The sequence below is a fragment of the Castanea sativa genome, chromosome 1, assembly GCF_040712315.1.
Source record: "Castanea sativa cultivar Marrone di Chiusa Pesio chromosome 1, ASM4071231v1".
Lineage (NCBI taxonomy): Eukaryota > Viridiplantae > Streptophyta > Magnoliopsida > Fagales > Fagaceae > Castanea > Castanea sativa.
In genome coordinates this window covers 8845964-8861592 of record NC_134013.1, presented here as the reverse complement: position 1 = coordinate 8861592, position 15629 = coordinate 8845964, and the positions used below count along the sequence as shown (strand labels likewise).

General features: G+C 34.8%; 1 protein-coding gene and 1 pseudogene across 2 annotated transcripts; one reads left to right on the top strand and one right to left on the bottom strand.

Annotated features, from left to right (window-relative positions):
• The first annotated feature begins 333 nt into the window (after positions 1-333).
• LOC142621879 (putative rRNA-processing protein EBP2 homolog) lies at positions 334-2610 on the top strand. 2 transcript variants are annotated; one of them, XM_075795250.1, is made up of 2 exons: positions 334-429; positions 1388-2610. In XM_075795250.1, the coding sequence occupies exon 2, from the start codon at positions 1397-1399 to the stop codon at positions 2264-2266; it is 870 nt and encodes a 289-aa protein (XP_075651365.1). In that variant the 5' UTR covers positions 334-429; positions 1388-1396; the 3' UTR covers positions 2267-2610. The 2 variants fall into 2 exon arrangements, with proteins under 2 accessions (XP_075651365.1, XP_075651366.1); XM_075795251.1 differs by having other exon boundaries at positions 354-442.
• A 5162-nt stretch (positions 2611-7772) lies between these two features.
• Positions 7773-8528, bottom strand: LOC142644267 (uncharacterized; annotated as a pseudogene).
• Between the last annotated feature and the right edge of the window lie 7101 nt (positions 8529-15629).

The window sequence follows — 15629 nt, the reverse complement described above, 5'->3', positions numbered from 1 at the left end:
GGATCATATCAAATTGAGTTAACCTAAAATCAATAATTTTGACAAATTTAAGGCATTTTACACTAATTTTTTTTAGAATAAAATTAAATCATATTTAAAAAGAGAAAAAAATTGCACACTTACTTATATTATAGAAAATATATTTTTTAATGTGTAAATAAATTAACAAAATAAAGATATTTTAGTTATTTAAATCAATAAAGGGGAAAAAGTAAGAGAAAAAAAAGAGGGTAAAAAAAAAAAAGTCTCAAACCTATATTATATTATTTAATTCGGGTGGGCCAGAAAACTCACTGAACCCGACCCATTTCCATCGCCCTAAACGGCTTTAACCTAAAACCCTCTGTCTCTCTCGTTCTCAATAGTCTATACTCTCTGTTTCCACAAAACGCAAAACCCTAAAGCAGCTCTCTCTCTCTCTCTCTTCAGGTTCGATCTCCGAGTAATTTCTATGGCCCATTCTCTCTTTCTCACCTTAACTATGCCTTTTCCATTAAGATTGCTCTTGTTTCATTTATATATATATATTTTTTGGTTTCTTGCTTTAGCTCTTGTCTGCAACTTTAGCTTGGTACTGGTGTTGTATGAAGATTGTGTGTAATATTGTCTCATTTTGTGAAATTTGGTAGTTTTATTTTTGTGTGTGTGTGTACTTGATGAAAATATTTTAATTTAATTTTGATAGGAGTGTTTGGGTCTATGCTTATGCTGTTGTTTTTTCGGGTTAGGTTCTCAATGTAACCTTATGTTGTTGGAAACTATTCAGGATTTGCTTAGTTCTTTGTTATTTAGTCTGATTAGTTGGTAAACTATTGGAACATGAAAAGAAGGTGTTTATTAGAAAATGGCTTGCTGTTTTAATGGTTGAATGGATGCTGCATTCTAAACACGCGCGCCTTGGATCGTTAGTAAAATTAGTTATCTATCAACTATCTGATCGGTTTATTGTTTTTTGGGTTCTGTTTGCTGGGTTGAGAGTTGAAAGTTATGGGGTTTGTACGGTGCTGTGTTGTTTTCATTCTGTTTCGTTAGGTGTATGTAGCATGGCTGCTTGTTTTGTTTTGGTTGTGTTGTATCTGCTGTGGCCTATGTTGAATAAAATTTTCGCATTCATCCAAAAAAAAAAGTTAACAAAAACAAAAACAATAGAAATTGAAAACGCTATGATTACTAGAATTTTAGCCTCAAATTTTTTGGCTTGCCCTACAATTGCTATAAAAAAGGGAGTACACATTTATATAGAAACATTCAATACTACTCTTATGAATTTATTTAGCTCATGTGATGGTTCTGATATTTTTCCCCCCTTCTTTTTTCTCCCCCAAATAAGTAATGATGCAATGTATTTTCTCCTGCTAACAGTATGTGCCTCTGTAATATATGTTAGGTTTATTGAATGGGGATATTCGATAAAGAACCGGTTATGTTTGAGGAGGATGGAGAGGAAGATCTTGATGAGGAAGCATCAGAATCAGGGTCGGAAGAAGATGAAGATGTGAAATTGACTGAACCTTCAAAGAACTCGATATACAACAGAGATGGTCTCCTTGATAAACTTGGAGATATTTGCTGGCCTGAAAATGCAGGTTGGATACACAGGCTCTCCATCGATGTTAATCAAGAGCAAGAGGTGGATGTGAATGATGACCTGACCCGAGAGGCTGCATTTGTTATGCAAGCATTGGAGGGAACTAAGGAAGCCTTTGAAAAGCTTAAGTCAATGAAGATCAATTGTTTCAGGCCCCCTGACTATTATGCTGAGATGGTGAAGACAGATTCCCACATGGAGAAAGTGAAAGGTAAGCTTTTGTCAGAGAAGAGGAAGATTGAGGAGGCTGAGGAGAGAAGGAAGGCTAGGGAGTCCAAGAAACTATCTAAAGAGATTCAGGCCCAGAAGCAGAAAGAGAGAGCTAAGCAGAAAAAGGAAGAGATAGAGTCTGTCAAGAAGTGGAGGAAGCAGAGGCAGCAGAGTGGGTTTGCTGTTGGTGAAAAAGATGCTGATATGAATTTGCCCTTTGAAGATGGGAAAACTTTTGAGAGGTCAAATAAGAAAAGACCAGGTGTGGCTCCAGGAGATCGTTCTGGAGGGAAGGCAAAACGAGGAGTAGGAAACCCAAATAAACAGAAGAAAAGGGAATTCAGAAATTCGAAGTTTGGGTCTGGTGGGAGGAAAGGTCTGAAGAAGCAGAATACAGCAGAGACCACAGATGATATAAGAAGCTTCAATGGAGGCAAGGTTACTGGAAATAAGAAAAGGAAGAGGTAATATACAACTTTGATTATTATTGTAGGTTTGCTCTAAGATTTCAGATTTTCCGGGAGGGGCTTGTTGTAGCCTACAGAGCTCTATTGCTGATTCTAATATATATGTAAACTTCAATTTTGGGACCCTTTGGCCTTTGTTTTAATGGTATTTCTCTTCAAGTAGCAGTTTGCTTTCTGGTGTTCAAGCTCAGTGTTAACATCGTGGGCATATGTATACCTTATTTTCGAGTCTCACACAAGCCCTGGCTAGTGATATAACACAATCTAGTTCCCTTTTTTTTTGCGAAGCCTGATAATCTTATCATTTGTTTAGCTTTCTTTATGGAGCAATCAAGATTGTGGATGCATGGTGATTGTCTTGTAGTACTATATTTAACCGTCAACACTTGGTTGATAATTTGTCCCATTTCAAGTCAATAGACCAATTAGATGCTGGCTTTGTATGCAGGAACATGGATGTTAATCTAACCTTACGAATCAGGCTTGACACCTCCTTTTTTCTTTAATCTATTATCTTCTAATTTGTTTAGCTGGATGTGCTTTTCGGCTTCATCAATTCTGTTGTATTTGAAAATACTATGCTCCATCACTCATCAAAAAGAGACTTCATTTTTTTTGAACTAAGAGTCAACTTATTGGTTGGGTAATCATTGCTGAATGTGCATCAATCGTCATATGGTTGTTGTGCAGAGCAAGGTTAAAGATATCACTCCAAGCATTGCTCGACCAGCAACTAATTTGTGTACAATTTTATGCTAAACCATTGTCAATGGCAGCATTCTTACCATGTTAATGACATTATAACATGGGGAACAAGACTTGTGTTGGTTGAGTTTTCAATAGGGTGCAGTTATATAATTTATCAGGCGAAAAAAAAAAAATTCTCCATATTAGCAAGATTATCAGTACTGAAAGTCAACTAGAGTTGCGTTAGGAATATATAACCTGGTTTCAATTAGCTTTGCTACTATAGTGGATGAAACCAGCCCGAATTTGAGGCATTTATTTATATATTTATTGATACAAATTGAGGCTTTTATATTCTTTTATATTATAGTAAGAAAGTCCAATATCATATAGTTCACTGAATTTCCTACCCTATTTCTTCCAACTGTCGACCGGATTGATAAGATTTTAAAACGACAAAACTTCATTTTCCGTAGCTCTATGATTTACATGTGTTGATTGATTTCTGGAATCTAGAATTTTATATTAGTAATTACAAACGACCCTGTTTGGAATGAATGAAAAAAAGTCTTTCTAAACTTTCTAAGTATTTTTACATATTAAACGTTTAATAAATCTTATTCACTTTTATGAATTCCATCCTAAACATATGTTGTTTATATTTAAAAAATACACACCTATTCCAAATCCATCCCATTTCATATTATCATGACTAAGGTCATGATAAGATAAACATTTATAAACATTGAGTTAACGTAAAACTAAACATTCATACGGTAAGTGCACGATTGCACCTGGACCCAAATAAAATTATGGGCTCAAACCCAATGAGCCTTAAACAATGAAATTTGTAGAGTGTGGGCTTGAAATCTAGACTAAAGGTACTGAGAACTTGATAACAGGCTTTGGCGTGCACACACTTGTAAATAACAAATGATAATTGCAACAAATCCTCCTCGGACGTAAGCCGAGGACTACCTCCGTATTATTTCTCTTTCTTTCTTAAAGATTACAATTCTTAATTTCTCTCTTTCTTCCAGCCCCCTCTTCTTTGGCTTTCACCCCTTTAAATACTTCTTTTTCTGATACTTTATCCACGTGTTGCTCAAACCTCTCTAGATATTTCTTTTCTTAGTGCCTTTGAATAGTGACCAGAAGTTTCAGTTCTACTGTTCAAGGGTCACTTCCCCATTAATGCGGCCAGGGAGGCAGGTGCAGAGTCTTTAATGTGGAGGTGGCAGCCTTTGCTCTTGGTATTTTTCTAACACCGGTGTATCTAGAAGGTTCAGGGTTTCCTCCTTTTAACCAACAGTCTTTCCAGAATTCTGCCTTGACCTTTGTAGTGAATCTCCGAGTTCTCTTGGATCTGTTCGAGGAGAAACACACCCTCGGCTGTATCCTCGGACCCTCGGCGTATTGGCCGATTCGCAGTACTAACAAATCCTTAGCTCAAGAGCAGTTCAGCTCTCCTTGCTAGAGCCCAAAGGCCCAAATGCCTGCTTGGGTCCTTTACTCCCCACACATACTATTGAATTAAATATAAACATTTGTATGCTCTTCCAAATTAAATATTTTTGGACAAACTACGTATTTGATTCCTATCTTATACATCATATGTCAATTTGGTCATAACTTTTCAATTGTGTCTATTTAGTTCCAATCTTTCAGTACCGTGTTAATTTAGTCCGTACCGTGTTAATTTAGTCCCTACCGTTATTTTTTAAATGAAAATCGATGACAAGTCTAATGGCCAAAATAAAAAATTAGCTTTCGTTAATGTGATAGTACACTAAAATTTTATTTTGACTATTTGCTATGTCATCAATTTTTTTATCCAAAATAGAATGACAATGACTAATTGATATGACACTAAAAGGTTAGATACCAAATTGACACAATTAAAAGGTTAAATATCAAATTGAAATATGGTGTAAATGATAGGTACCAAATATGTAGTTTACTCAATATTTTTTAATGAAAAGATAGAACACTTTTAAACTAAATTAAACAACATAATAGTATTATTATCTAAAGTAACTAATTAACTATAAATACTTAATTGTCATGTTAATTCATAATATTCAAGCTTGATTACTTAAGTAGTAAACCCAAAGAACATTAGCTTTAGGTTTAATGATCTAGGTCATCTTAGTTATCTTATCAATTTTTTCAATTTGTAAAGTATCTTGTTGTTGAATAAGATTTCTAGGATTAGGATCCCACCTATGCCAAAATTCAATTAGTGTTTTGGCCTAATAATAAAGAACAATCATGATAAAGTAAATGCTATAGGTTAAAATTCTATCGTATCTATCAAAAAAATTCTTTTAATTCGTAAGTTGTACATATATTTAATTGGATTGAAACAACCGCATCATTCACCCTTCAATTATTGACTTAGGACTATTATTATATGATTCTCACCAAAAAAAAAAAAAACTATTATTATATGAGTTTTTCTACCACCATAACAAAATGTCACAAACATTTTCATAATGTTTGTATTAACTCATTATAAGTTAAAATAAAAGACAGTAATGTTTCACTGGAACTCATTACAATTGAAAAACAAGGCAATTATAAAAATGTCGACATTTTTATTTATTTATTTTATGTTGCTAGACTTTCACTCATTATATGATTATTATGACAAGAATGAAAACAATTTACCAGACATAATTGAAGGAGACCTTTCTATAGGCCTATAGGTATAGGGTGGAACATAAAATAATCCAGGATCTTCGTTATTGCTTTTCCTTTTCTTTTTTTAAGAAAAAAGGAAAACCAAAATATGCGATTGGGATGGTGATGTCAAACTGATTATTTAGTGGGTGTGAGTGACCAAGAAAGTCCCATGTGAGGTTCTTTGGCAGTACAATGCCTCCTAATTAGTTAATGAAATAAAAGCCCCACGATACATTGGATAAAAAGGTTCCAAATACATTAATGATTAAACAGAAGCTTCTAATATTTCATCTCTCATTATAATATATTAGCTTTCAGACCACACCTCTCCATCTACTCAGTTTATTGATTTTTGAGTCATCTAAGTCATGTACTCAAAGCTCTGATACAAAAGCTTCCTCCCCACACTTTTTCAATAACACACTTTAAATAGGCTTTTAACATCTTCCAGTCTGCTAAATATAGTGACTCTCTCTTACATACACTTGCAGCTTTTGTATGACTAGTAAAATCTCTCTACTCTCAATTTGTACAACCATGTTTGATTCCATGTTGGAGTTGATCACTCAGGCTGCTTCCAACTCTCTCTTCATCTTCTGTTTCTGCAATTTGATCATTGCCATTCTTCTCGTGGTCTCGAAATCCAGCCCCGAGCTTGGTCAACAAGGAGAAATTCCTCTCACGGTGGTCATAAACACGTGCACAAATCATAAACAAGGAACGTACGGTAAGCAGGTCTTTGATGAGAACAAAATGTTGAGAAATGTTGATCAAGTGTCATATTCCCATGAAGCACCTGTTGTTGACAAGGAGGAAAGTGGCAACATCCATCATAACAAGGATGAAGAAGAGGATGATGATGATGAGCTGAGGAGAAGAGTAGAAGAATTTATAGAAAAGGTTAACAAAGAATGGAAGGCAGAATCGCTGAGGTCCTCGCGGTTAGTCTAGTGTGGCATGGGTCTGCAATGTAAATTTATATGTTAAATTGGGGAATTAAAATATGTTTGTAACTCTAACGAGCCTGTACTAAGAAAATTTTGATGGTATTCATAAAAGAAACGATCAAAGGATTGGTGGTCTATAGCATGAAATTTGTCTTTTGTTTTGTCTGTACTTTGTTTATACACTTGGGGGGATAGGTGTGCTTTACTAACATAAAACTTTTAGGCTTCAGTCAATTCTAACAAAGCAGAAAATGTGACTAATGTCCTCCAGTTGGATGGTTATAATTTTCTGATTAGAGTTTGATTCTCCCTTGCATGGAAGAGGTTGTAAAGCAAGATAAACGGTATAAAGAGCAAATTTGGAAGAAGCATTCATAGGATAGGATTCTCCTTTTTAGTTTTTACTGCTCCCACCTAGGGTGCCTCAACAATTAGGGAGAGTGCTTGGACTAACTATAAACCCAGAAGCCAGAAGTCCCCGATTCAACTCCCAACTGAGGAATTTCGCAATTAACTCGATACCTGCATAGTGGGAGTGTGTAGACATCCGAGGTTTGCTGCTCAAGGGTGTTCCCATTGGCCCATTTCTTGACAGGGTTCCTCGTCAGAGAAAAAAAGAAAAAGGATTCTCCCTTTGTACTATGGATATAATTCTTTCTTTTCTGTCATATCTTTTTGCATTTTCTGTACCATTTTCCCACCTTTACAAGTGAGGGAGAGTGGGATGCTACTTGCTACCCAAGTTTTATGGGAAGAACTGGATAGTGCTGCTGAGTCATAAAGATTAAAGCTTTTCGCTTACCAATTTTTATTATGCTAAATGGATGATGCTAATTAACATTGAAATTCCTATCTTTTGTTGGACCATGCGCTGCTTAAGTGCAGGCAAAAATTGCACTCCTGCTTTCTCATCCGAACAAAGAGATCCCAAAAAGCATGTGCTTAAATATCACAAAGTCTGCCTCATGTTACTCTCACAGGGACAGGCACAAGGAAAATAAAAATTGAACCACAAAGGCTTCTTCAAACAATGGAGGGAAAGAGTAATGCAAAAATTCAGACCTAAACCTTTCTGCAATACTTGTGATTAAAAACCCTCGAGTACTATTATTTATAACCCTCACATTTCTATGAATCAAAGCATGTATCATTCATGGATATCAGTCATTAGTGGCAAACAAGAAAAACTCAGCCTGGGGAAGCAGTAGTTGCATAGACAGGGTGAAGAACATGTCCATCCTCTGGTACAACACGCACCCACTTGCGACCGCTCAGCTTGTGTCTTTCAAACTAAACACACCCTTCTTTCAGGGCATAGAGGGTATGATCCTTCCCAATTCCAACATAGTCTCCAGTATGAAAACGGGTGCCTCGCTGAAGAACTATAATGTTCCCAGGAATCACCCTCAGAACCAAAACATGAACAAATCACTTCATTTTCAATTGGTGATACAGACAATAGTGTTTGGTTTTCATAGTTTACAACTTTTTAAAATTGTACTTTTTCTAGAAACAATTGTACTTTTACCGAATTTATTTTTTAAGACCAATAGGTAAATGAAACTAAGCTCTCTCAATCGAGCATGTTTAAGCACAGCAAATTCAATACAATGTCAAGAACTCACCTCCCCACCAAATATCTTCACCCCAAGATTCTTTGGTTTCGAGTCTGGTCCATTCTTTGTAGACCCGGCTGTCTATTTGGTAGCCCAACGCTTAAGCATCAAACTTAGTCCTCCGGCAGATCCATCTAAACCACAATAATATAAACTCCATATAAGATTCACCTACAGCAATATCTAACTACAATAACACCAAATCACTGTTTTTGAAAAGAGGGAATCACACATTACCACTGACTGTGCCATACACGGGAACATTCGTAACTAGTTCCTTCACATTCATACGTTTGCAAAACGTTGTTCCAAAATTAAACACGTTCATATTCTTAGATTACAAATAACCTGAAAAAAAAAAAAAAAAAAAAACCCATATGGGTAGATTTTGATCATGAACAAATTTTAATAAAACATGTTGGAGCATTTTAATATTAAATAATTAGAATAAATAAATTTTATAACATAAATGTAAAGATGTGGGAGTGAATGTGGAAGATGAGGAGTTAGTGAAAATATTTAATCCCACATTGAAAAGGAGAAAGACTATTTCATTCTTTTTAATTGTGGTGATTAATGTGCTAATATGAATTGTCTCAAATATTGGGCCAGATACGTGCGTAAGGAGGAGGTGAAGGGTAGAGGTATAGGGTAGAGGTATCAAATAATTTCGTGAGGCCCAATGAGCCTATAAATAGACCATTCAGACACGATCCAAGTAACTGAGTTTTGAGTTTGAACACTTTGTGCAGAGGTTGTACAACACTTGTTGGGCTATTGTATCCTGGGGGAGACAAGTCAGAGACGGTCTGCACCGGTTACAAAGTTTAGCTAACCAAGGGCTTGAATCTCCTTAAAGAGAGCGAGTGTTGCACCTTAGTCCAAATAGTGTTGTGTAAGTCTACACAAGCCTGTTGGAGATCTTAACAAGCCATTTTGCTTTAAGGGAGCCCACTTCAAGAGGTGGAAAGGAAAAGTCCTCTTCTACTTGAACCTTCTCAAAGTTGCCTACATCCTCACTGAGAAGAATCCATCAAAGATTCCTACCGATGAGATGAGTGACGAAGAATATATTCTCCATCAAGAAAAAATAGATAAGGATACAAAAGATGATCTTAACAAGCCATTTCGCTTTAAGGGAGCCCACTTCAAGAGGTGGAAAGGAAAAGTCCTCTTCTACTTGAACCTTCTCAAAGTTGCCTACATCCTCACTGAGAAGAATCCATCAAAGATTCCTACCGATGAGATGAGTGACGAAGAATATAGTCTCCATCAAGAAAAAATAGATAAGGATACAAAAGATGAATATAATTGTCGCTTTTATCTATTGAATTGTCTTGCCGATCATTTCTATGATTATTATGATACTACTTACAAGTCTGCTAAAAAAATTTGGAAAGCTTTACAAAGCAAGTATGATACCGAGGAGGCAGGTGCAAAGAAGTATGCTGCTAGTATATTTTTCCGTTACCAAATGGTGGATGGAAAATCGGTGGTGGATCAAACACAAGACTTCCAAATGATTGTAGCAGAGTTGAGATCCGAAGGCATAAAGATCGAAGACAATTTGGTGGTAGCTGGCATAATTGACAAACTACCACAATCTTGGAGGGAGTTCTAAAAGACTTTGCGGCACAAACAAAAGGAGACATCCTTGGAAACCTTGATCACATGCATCCGTGTGGAGGAGGAGGCTAGAGGACAAGATGCACTCATGACACAAGAAAGCAATGGTAATTCCACCACAAAGGTAAACCTTATTTCATCTAATAATAATACGCCCAAAAATCATTTTCCTAGAAATGATCAATTGAAGCCAAAAAAGAAAGCCTTTAAAAACAATAATAGATCACCTTAAGGAAGGGGAAACCCGAATAAAAATTACAATAAGAACCAAGGACCCCCTTCACAAGATCAATTTAATAGATCCTGTTTTGTCTGTAGCAAGAGTGGGCATATTGCTCGATTTTGCAAATTTAGAAACGTGAATCTGTCCCACAGGCTAACGTAACCGAAGAGCCTTTAGTGACTATGATTACAGACATCAATATGGTGCAATATGTTGAAGGGTGGTGGGCAAATTCTGGTGCTAATAGGCACGTCTGCTATGATAAAAATTGGTTCAAATTGTACACTCCTTTTGAAGAAGAAAAAACTGTTATGCTTGGTGACTCCAGCAAAACCAAGGTTCTTGGAAGTGGCAAGGTTGAATTGAAATTCACTTCTGAACGTGTGCTAACATTGAAAGATGTACTTTATACTCCGTTCATGAGAAAGAATTTGATGTCAAGTTTTTTACTTAGCAAGGCTGGTTTCAAGCAAACTATAGAATCTGATAATTATGTAATCACTAAAAAATGATTATTTGTGAGCAAGGGTTATGCTTGTGATGGAATGTTTAAATTGAATATTGAGAATAATAAAGCATTTATCAGTTTAGTTTATATGCTTTCTTCTATTAATTTTTGGCATGCTCGTTTGTGTCATATAAATAGTAGATATGTGGGAATCATGAGTAGTTTAGGATTAATTCCAAGACTGTCAAAAGATTTTGAAAAATATGAAACTTGTAGTCAAGCTAAGATTACAAAAAGGCCTCATAAAAGTGTTGTAAGAAATACCGAATTGCTTGAGTTAATTCACTCCAATTTATGTGAATTTGAGGGAATTTTAACTCGTGAAGGAAATAGATATATTATCACTTTTATTGATGATTTCTCAAAATATACAACTATTTATTTATTGAAAAATAAATATGATGCTTTTGAAAAATTTCAAGATTTTTTAAAAGAAGTCGAAAATCAATTCGGTAGAAAAAAAAGAAAGAAAAGAAGTGATAGAGGCCGTGAGTATGAATCAAGTGCATTCAACTCATTTGTTTAGTCTTTGAGAATTATCCATGAAACTACTGCACCATATTCACCTGCTTCTAATGGGGTGGCTGAAAGAAAAAATAGAATTTTTAATTGAGTTAACAAATGCCATATTAATTGAATCTGGTGCACCTTTGCATTTTTGGGGTGAAGCTATTTTAACTGCATGTCATGTTTTAAATAGGGTGCCACATAAAAAGTTACACATCACACCTTTTGAGATGTGAAAAGGACATAAGCCAAATTTGGGATATTTGATAGTATGAGGTTGTCTTGCTTATGTAAGGCTTACTGACCCTAAAATACCTAAATTAGGTATAAGAGCTACTACCTGTGCTTTTCTTGGTTATGCATTTAATAGTACAGCCTATAGATTTTTTGATCTTGAAAACAAAATAATTTTTGAATCTAGTGATGCAATTTTTCATGAAGAAAAATTTCCTTTTAAATTGAAAAATAGTGGGGTTGAAGAAAATATTTTGTCACAACCTAGTTCTTCTACTTCACATTTACAAAATCAAGAAAATCTTGAAATGGAACCTAGAAGAAGTAAAAGAGCTAGAGTTGAAAAGGATTTTGGTCCTAATTATTATGTTTTTAACATTGAGGAAAATCCCCAAAATTTAAAAGAGGTTTTAACATCACCTGATACTATTTTTTGGAAAGAGGTTGTAAATGATGAGATGAAATCTTTAATTTCTAATAAAACTTGGAAATTAGTAGATCTTCCACCGGGTTGTAAGACCATAGGTTGTAAATGGGTCCTTAGAAAAAAGTTGAAACTGGATGGATCAATAGATAAGTTTAAAGCTAGACTTGTTGCAAAAGGCTTTAAACAAAAAGCTGATCTTGATTTCTTTGATACATTTTCTCCGGTAACAAGAATTACATCTATTAGATTGTTAATTGTTATTGCTGCAATTTTTGATTTAAAAATTTATCAAATGGATGTAAAAACTGCTTTTCTAAATTGGGACCTAAAAGAAGAGATTTATATGGATCAACCCGAAGGCTTTGTAGAGCCTAGACAAGAAAATAAGGTATGTAAGCTAACTAAATCCCTGTATGGCTTAAAACAAGCACCTAAGTAGTGGCATGAAAAGTTTGATTCTTGCATGATTGAGAATGGTTATAAATCAAATGAATATGATAAATGTATTTATTCTAAATCATGGAATAATTTACATGTTATTATTAGCCTCTATGTGGATGATATGTTGATTTTTGGCTCAAATATGCATGTTATAAATGAGACAAAAAATATGCTTAAAAGCCATTTTAACATGAAAGATCTTGGTGAGGCTAATTTTATTTTGGGCATGAAAATTACAAAAACATGTGATGGAATATATCTTGATCAATCACATTATGTTGATAAAATATTGAGAAAATATAATTTTCATGATCATAAAAGTGTAGCTACTCCTTTTGATTCTAGTGTTCATTTATTTCCTGTGAAAAATGATGGTGAGATTTTTAATCAAAAGGATTATGCTAGCATCATTGGTAGTTTGCGTTATGCTACTGATTGTACTAGACCTGACATTGCATATACAGTAGGAGTGCTAAGCAGATTTAGTAGCAAGCCTAGTAAAGATCATTGGCTAGCTATTGAGCGAGTCATGAGATATTTAATTGGTACCAAAATTTATGACTTGTTTTATAAAAAATACCCTGCTGTGATTGAAGGTTTTAGTGATGCCGATTTGAATACTTTGTCAGGTGATTCTCTCTCTACCACTGGTTATATTTTTACCTTAGGTAGTGGTGACATTTGTTGGAAATCTAAAAAGCAAACAATAATTGCTAATTCAATAATGGAAGCTGAATTAATAGTATTAGCTTCAGCTAGTGAAGAGGCAAATTGGCTTAGAGATTTGTTATATGAAATTCCACTTTGGGAAAAACCAGTTCCACTTATATTAATTCATTGTGATAGCACTGCTGCAATTGGTAGAGTTAAAAACCGTTATTACAATGGTAAATCCAGACCTATAAGAAGAAAGCACAGTACCGTGCGATCTTATTTGAGTAGTGGCATCATAACTGTGGATTATATTAAATCTAATGATAATCTTGCAGATCTATTTACCAAGGCCTTGGCAAAAGATAGAGTCTGGAATATATCGAGGGGGATGGGACTAAAGTCCATAGAATCATGAGCCATGTATGAGGATACCCAACCCAAAGACTAGAGATCCTGAGAATTGGGTTCAATGGGAAAAACGAATCATACGATGGTCGTAAGAAATGCATAATTTATTTTGTTAATTATTTATTTTGTAAATAATTTTTTAATTGTTCATCGTTATAATGTAAGTGCATTTATCCTGTAATGTGGAGAGGTTGAGTAAAAAAACTCTTAATGAAATTTGTAACTCGTATGAGTGGGGTGTCAGAGTTGCAGGAGCACCCTTGACAAAATTTCACCTATGTGAGTGTGGGGGTGGGGTCGCTCCCTATGAGATTTGGACTTAATCTCAAATACACTCATGAAACAGGGATCAACACATGGCCATAAAGTGCTAGATATAAAAGCTCATGTCAACACCTGGGTTGTTATGTGTAAGCAGTGACGCTTAATTTCCCTAAAGCAGTCCTACGACTCTAGAGTTGAGATCGCTGTTTTACTAAGTGAAGGTTCAATGCAGAGCACACCTTTATGATGCATAGTGACCCATCTTTGCCTGGTAATCTCTCTTTAACTAAAATTTAATATTAAAATGAGTGGGGGATTGTTGGAGCATTTTAATATTAAATAATTAGAATAAATAAATTTTATAACATAAATGTAAAGATGTGGGAGTGAATGTAGAAGATGAGGAGTTAGTGAAAATGCTTAATCCCATATTGAAAAGGAGAGAGACTATTTCATTTTTTTTAATTGTGGTGATTAATGGGCTAATATGAATTGTCTTAAATATTGGGCCAGATACGTGCGCAAGGGGGAGGTGAAGGGTGGAGGTGTCAAATTTGGAAATAAATCAGTACCTTGGATCCTCCTACTTGACAGCCCATTCAGAGTAATTACCATATCCATTAGTGAGTAAATGGCCAGAATTAATATTCCATTTTTATTGTGGAAAATAATGAGCCATTAACCCACTTAATGGACTAACCGTTTGAGCCTTTTCATTATTCAGAAAAACTCATTATCTCACCATTAATTGTGTAACTCTAGCCCATCAAAATAATATCCAACAATTAATCTTGTAACACCTACTATATCAGAATAATGGACCTAATTAATCAGATTAATTTATGTAGTAATTTCGTGAGGCCCATTGAGCCTATAAATAGACCATTCAGACACAATCCAAGTGACTGCAATATATACAAAAAAAAAAATAGAGAGATTCTTGGCAAAGAAGGGTGTTATTTCTGGTGGAGTTTTGGGCTTGAACACTTTGTGCAGAGGTTATTCTAACCATACAACACTTGTTAGGCTGTTGTATCCTGGGAGAAACAAGTTAGAGACGGTCTGCACCGGTTACAAAGTTTAGCAAACCAAGGCTTGAATCTCCTTAAAGAGAGCGAGTGTCGCGCCTCAGTCCAAATAGTGTTGTGTAATCTTTTTTTTTAAACTAATAAAAATTCAGAAGTATTATTCAGTTTCTCTTCGTGTTATTTCCATTATCATTGTGTTTGCACCAACAAAACCCATTCCCTAGTACATGATCCTTACATACAATACAAAAAACTCATATCATCCTAGTAAAATTTAGATACAGGTTCTTAGGTGTTGTAACTTCGATTTTCTAATTGAATTCAACCACATAGTTTTATGGACCAATGCAGCAAAACCAATGTTATATTTTCAACAAAATTTAAGTTTCAACAATATAGTTCATTATTCAATGCAATTACATTATTAAGATATAACACCAAAAGAATTACACATAGATACCAATGAATAATTGTTTTGAATGTGAAAGCAGCTAAAGCAAAGAGACTACAATCAAAACACTGATGAAAAATTCGAAACCCCACTTTGAATCAAATAGTGGTGGAAATGGATATCATTGAAGAATTTTAAGGGTTTTAGGTTTTTAAAAAATCTGAATAAAGAAATATGGTAAAACTTAGTTATGGATTTAAATTGAAATTACTTGGACCGTCTGATGGGATAAGCTAGTGGTGATTGATTGATTGATTGCGTGCTATTTCTCTTCCTCCAATTCTCACATTATGATCAAATTCGCTTTGGTAAGGATTTAAATTGAAATTACTTGGACCGTATGATGGGATAAGCTAGTGGTAATTAATTGATTGATTGCGTGCTATTTCTCTTCCTCCAATTCTCACATTGTTGACTTCACGCTATGATCAAATTCGATTTGGTAAGTTAAGCAACAACACATCATCACATTCTTTATTGTGCTCAATGACTTGTCGTCTATCCAATATTTCCTTATAAAATTACTTCCCTCCACTCCCTTTTTCTTTTAGCTTCACTCTCTTTGTAATAAACTTGTAAAGGAGCTAAACCGAGTATTAAAATGTTTAAGATTGTTTAAATTTTGTTCATTTTGTTGTTAAACAAGTTTGAGCTTATT

Excerpts from the sequence above, each read along its gene's own strand:
- LOC142621879 (XM_075795250.1), top strand. The coding sequence starts at position 1,397 with ATGGGGATATTCGATAAAGAACCGGTTATGTTTGAGGAGGATGGAGAG.